Below are 6,000 nucleotides of genomic sequence, written 5' to 3'. Positions count from 1 at the left end.
CAGCTTTGGAGGCTGCAAGAAAAGAAAGTCCCATTACACCCCCCCCCCCCCCCCTCCCCCCCATCGCCGGCACCAGAGCCTCTCTTGTTTGATGGATGGCACTTCGATCGCGGTGTGGAGGCAGGTAAAAGGATTTGAGGAGGGGAAAGACCAAAGGAGCGCTCCATCTGTCTTAACAGTGATTGGATTTATTTAAATAAAAATAAGGGGCTCCTGAAACAAACAAAAAAAAGACATCACATTCTCTCTAACACAATGAGCTATGAGGTTATTTAGGAAGTGACAGAAACATGACACCCTCTGCTATGGAAAAAAAAATACTTATGTATGTATGACACAGAAAGGTGCCAGTAGATGTATGTGTACCTTGGTGCAAATCCATTTGCGTGCAGGGAAAACAAACAGAACATTTCTCCGCCTCTAATTCACAAGAGCTGACAGCTTTTACTAGCCCACTCAAATAGGAAAGGAGTGTGCCTGGCAAAAAAAAAAAGATAAAAATAAACAAGAACGGCCCTAGGAGCCAAGGCTGAACAGTTCTTATGATAAAAGCTGTGTAAAAACTGCGGCAAAAAAACCCATCTATGTGCTAAAATTCCAGCTTAGCATGCATGCACGCCTCGCACATACAGTACATTTACAGAATGTTATTGTTTGACTGTTCATATGTGCTATTATTTAATGATGTCTGTCCTGTTTGAAAGATATTTGAACGCATCCTCTTCATTTGGGCCATACGGCACCCTGCCAGCGGCTACGTGCAAGGCATCAACGACCTGGTCACGCCCTTTTTTGTGGTCTACGTCTTTGAGTACATCGGTGAGTAGCCTCACTCCCTCTCCATCTCACCCTCACTAATACAGAACTGTCACAGACTGAGGTGTCAGTCATAGAGCACCTTTCGCCTTTCCTAGCAGGCAAGAATCAGGGTTCATTTGCTGCTTGATCGCCACTCTCATGGCTTTTCTCTTTCTTTTCTCAACTCTGACTCTTTTCCTTTCTTTTTGAAATGTAAACATCTCATGGCTTCTCTATGCCGCAGAAAACTCAAACATTTTCCGTCTGAACTCGCAAATGGTAATGGTTTAGTTGATTTCAAACGAGCGTAACGGATGTTAAAGTATGTCTCATGTTATCACATGCTCAGTCCAACATGCCCAAAAAGAAGTAGGAAGAAGCAGTTTATTTTAATCTAACGTTTTCTCATCAAGTACACTAGAGCAGTGTTTTTCAACCTTTTTTGAGCCAAGCCAATTGTTGGATATGAATTCAAACCATAACCAAGCATGCATCCTATAGCTCTTGTCTCAAAGTAGGTGTACTGTCACCCCCTGTCACATCACGCCGTGACTTATTTTGACTTTTTTGCTGTTTTCCTGTGTGTAGTGTTTTAGTTCTTGTCTTGCGCTCCTATTTTGGTGGCTTTTTCTCTTTTTTTGTTTTTTTCCTGTAGCAGTGTCATGTCTTCCTTTGAGCGATATTTCCCACATCTTTGTTTTAGCAATCAAGAATATTTCAGTTGTTTTTAATCCTTCTTTGTGGGGACATTGTTGATTGTCATGTCATGTTTGGATGTACTTTGTGGACGCCGTCTTTGCTCCACAGTAAGTCTTTGCTGTCGTCCAGCATTCTGTTTTTGTTGACTTTCTAGCCAGTTCAGTTTTAGTTTCGTTCTGCATAGCTTTCCCTAAACTTCAATGCCTTTTTTTAGGGGTAGTCACCTTTTGTTTATTTTTGGTTTAAGCATTAGATACCTTTTTACCTGCACACTGCCTCCCGCTGTTTCCGACATCTACAAAGCAATTAGCTACCGGCTGCCACTTACTGATATGGAAGAGTATTACACGGTTACTCTGCCGAGCTCTAGACAGCACCGACACTCAAAAACAACACACCATTTGCAGACTATTATTACTGGTTTGCAAAAAATATCTTTAACCCAAATAGGTGAAACTAGATAATCTCCCACGGCACACCAGACTGTATCTCACGGCACACTAGAGTGGTTGAAAAACACTGCCCTAGAGCAGGGTTTTTTAACCATAGTTCGACCGCAAGCACCCCCTAGAGATTTCTAAGCTGTGGTCCTTACGGGCCGCAGTGGTACTCAGTTGTAATACACTTTTCCACCACTTGTGACAGTAATGACAAACAAACTGTCTGGAGCTAAAGTTGTCGAAAGGTTTCTGAAGCGCACAAATTATGACTACAATATTGAAACTGTATTTTAATTTGCTCTTCAATTTGATAAAAACCCATACATTATTATTTAGTAATTTTGTCAAAATTTATTTATTTTAGCATTTAGTCCCTTTATTTGCAGTATATTTGATTCAAGGCAAAGAAAAGCAAGTTTATTTTTAGAGCACAATTCCTACACAAAGCAATTTAAAGTCCTTGACAGAAAATTACATGAAGGCAAAAATGAAAATATATTATATCATTAAAATAATCATAATTCAAATGAAAATTACTCAAATAGTGTAGATGAAAATTGTATTTCTGTAATCAGCCTGACCGAAGCCTTGCTGATTATCTTTGTGCTTTCACATGCTTTCATATAATTTGACAAGGTTGTAAATTGTAAGTACCGGTAGGTTAGATATAATTATTGAATCTGATTAAAATCAAGAGTAAGATTACTATTACAGTGTTAATATTTGAGTGGGCCCCTGTGTAGTGGAAACGTTAAGAACCATTGCCCTAGGCTGATAAAAATCCATCCTTCTTCACAACAACGTAGACAAACCCATTTGATAGATTTTTATCTCGACAGCCGTGTTCAATTATTAATCACCAATTTTCAAGCATGCTTCCTTTTCTAATGCTCCATTAATCTGCAAAAAAGATATAAAGAATTAAAGAAACATGACAGTGACGGGTAATAATTACAATTTTAGGCGGTGGAGAAAACTCCGTTGGAGATTTCCGCTTCAGTTTGTATTTGAATTGACACCACTTACCGAGGCTATTCAGGTTTTTTTTTACCCCAATTCAAAATAGAGCTACTAAATTGGAATCCTCTATGGGGGGTGACTTTGCATGCACCGTAACGCAGACATTGAAGGCCCCACCTTAAGTGCTGGGGTGCACGCAAGAGCGTGTACATATTGAAGATGTCTATTTTAATCCCCTTTCCCTCACATTCATCCTAACTTTCACTTTTTGTTGCTTTAGTGCTCTGCAAAACAGCATTTGAGCACAGCTACTACAATAAAAACACCAAATACACTATAAACCCGTTTACGGTGTCATTTATTGCACGTTTATTGGTAATATCTCATTAGAGTTAGGCAATGCAGTGGTACCTCGGGATACGAGTGCCCAGGTTTTGGCATGCAAGCTGTGTCTCGACTGACAGTCATGCTTGAGGTTACGGGCCGCCCCACTAGCTGGCGTAGCAAATTCCACAGTGAACCACCAAAACATCCATTTGTTAGCCGCTAGCATTAGATAATAGCAGGAATGTCCAACTGTAGCGTCAAAGTCGGGCCCGTGGGACATCTCGAGTTAAATTTTAAAAAACAGTATTACACTGCAAGCATGCCTCCTCCTTGTGGATAATGTTAGTAATGTTAGACAATGACCATACGTTTTGTATTACAGTTAAAGGAGCATAGCATAAATGTATATGTCTACCTTTGACGCTAATAGTGCAAATAAACCATTACCAACACAGAAAGGTAACACACATGAAGCACATACAACGTGTCCATTTGTGGACATTATAAAAAATGTCTATGCACTATACTCAAGTTAAAATGACACCCAATTAAATCCACTACAAAGCATGACTGGTAATAGATAAAAATCATAATAAGAAAACAGGTTGTTGCCTTAAAATTTTAACCACAGCTCACATTAGTGTAGTAATTTATACATCAAATTTATTCAGATTAGGTTTTAAGAACCCTTTAAACAATCTAATTTCATTGATAACCTGGTCTGGTGAAGATAAGGTCCTTTTTAAAAATAATAATTAAATAAAATAAGATACATAAATTAAAAACATTTTCTTGAATAAAAAAGAAAGCAAAACAATGTAAAAACAGTTACATAGAAACTAGTAATTAATGAAAATGAGTAAAATTAACTGTTAAAGGTTAGTACTATTAGTGGACCAGCAGCACGCACAATCATGTTTGCTTACGGACTGTATCCCTTGCAGACTGTATTGGTATATATTGTAGGAACCAGAATATTAATAACAGAAAGAAACAACCCTTTGGTGTGATTGAGTGTGAATGAGTAAATGGGGGAGGGAGGTTTTTTGGGTTGGTGCACTAATTGTAAGTGTATCTTGTGTTTTTTATGTTGATTTAATAAATATTAAAAAAATATTTAGATGCTTTATTTAATTACATTACAATTATATTTGGTACCTATTTCACTACACTAACTTCAGAACTGTATAAATATACATGTATAGTGTATATACATTGTGTGTGTGTATATTGGGAAGTGAATTATTTTTATAGAGCGCTTTACATAGTGAAACCTATTATCTACATCGTTAAGCTACATTTAACACAGTGTGGGTGGCACTGGTAGCAAGGGAAAAAGGGTCTTCTTGCCCAAGGACACAGCGGCAGTCACTAGGATGGCGGAAACGGGTATCGAACCTGTAACCCTCAAGTTGCTGGCACAGCCGCTCTACCAACCAAGCCACGCCGCCCCACAATATAAATTGTGTGTACGCGTACATATATGTATAATGTTATATTAAGACTATATATGTATATATGTATGTATGTATGTATATATACATACACAAACACACACACACTCACAAAATATGTGTGCGTATATAAAAATGTATATATAGATGTATAAATTGTTATTCCACATTTTTAGCGCATACATTTTTTAGCCCAATGTGGCCCCCAAGTCAATATGTTTTGGTCACCCCTAACTCATAACGAGAAAGCGACATAACTTAGTCTTTCCAGCCATGGGAATAAAGAAAGGGAGTGTGACAGACACTGCTGAGAAGAAAAAGTGTTTGATTATCATTGAATTAAAAAAAGAAATAATCGAAAAACTTGGTGAAGTAGTTAATCGTAGCGCTGCTGGCCTGCACCATACTGAAGCAGAATGAGTCGATGACACCCACCAAGGACATTAAAATCAAATCTAAATGGCAGACATTTATCCGTGAAAGTACGGAAAAGCTCCTGATAGTGTGTTTGACGGAGAAGCCGCTCTCAGAAGGTGCTGTAGAAGTCCGCTCTCCCATGTAAATGCTGTATTTAAGGTTTTTTTTACACCACCCCATAAAACTACTATAGTTTGTAGTACAAATTCTATTGTTTAGTTTATTAAAACATTTTTTATCTAACAGTTTGTTTTTCTTTTCAAACAGGATGTTACATGTAAAATTTTAGGGGGCCTATAGCACCAATTTTTCAATGAGTCGGTCTCTTGCAATACACATTTTTCGAGGTAGATTACAGAACCAATTAAAATTGAGGTACCATGATACTTGGAAAAATACATTTTAAACCATTGAAAACATGTCATTAATTGTGGCTAGTGTTACAAAATGACACCAACACAGATGTTACACGGACATACCATTAGAGGTCTGTACATTTTCTCCATATCCCTGATGTGTAAGAACTTTTCATCCATGTGGACTCGCTCAGGCGTTGCTTTTCCACACTTTAATCATCTCATGTTTCCCCTTTGCTCCGCTTGCTCCTCTTTTGTTTGTTTCGCTCATGCCTTCACGTTCTTCCAAACCAAGACCTCCGCTTCAAAGCGTCGTGCCGCTTCTCTGTTCCTCAAATGCAGCTACTGATGAGCCATGAATAACACACACACACACGCACACACACACACACACACACACACACACACACACACACACACACACACACACACACACACACACACACACACACACACACACACACACACACACACACACACACACACACACACAACATTTTGCCGCGCTGGTTGGCATCGGGAGACGTGTTCTCTGACGCGAAGCTTCAG

The 6,000-nt window shown here is 38.6% G+C and overlaps 1 protein-coding gene across 2 annotated transcripts in view; it reads left to right on the top strand.

The window, feature by feature from the left end:
• tbc1d22a (TBC1 domain family, member 22a) overlaps window positions 1-6,000 on the top strand; it is a 283,486-nt gene that overhangs the window by 86,015 nt on the left and 191,471 nt on the right. For both annotated transcript variants that reach the window (XM_062064592.1, XM_062064593.1), the window contains exon 9: window positions 705-819. In XM_062064592.1, the coding sequence (XP_061920576.1) occupies window positions 705-819 (115 nt within the window). The remainder of the gene's footprint in view (window positions 1-704; window positions 820-6,000) is intronic.

This window comes from Entelurus aequoreus, linkage group LG12, assembly GCF_033978785.1.
Source record: "Entelurus aequoreus isolate RoL-2023_Sb linkage group LG12, RoL_Eaeq_v1.1, whole genome shotgun sequence".
Taxonomy (NCBI): domain Eukaryota; kingdom Metazoa; phylum Chordata; class Actinopteri; order Syngnathiformes; family Syngnathidae; genus Entelurus; species Entelurus aequoreus.
This window is presented reverse-complemented; position numbering and strand designations above follow the sequence as displayed.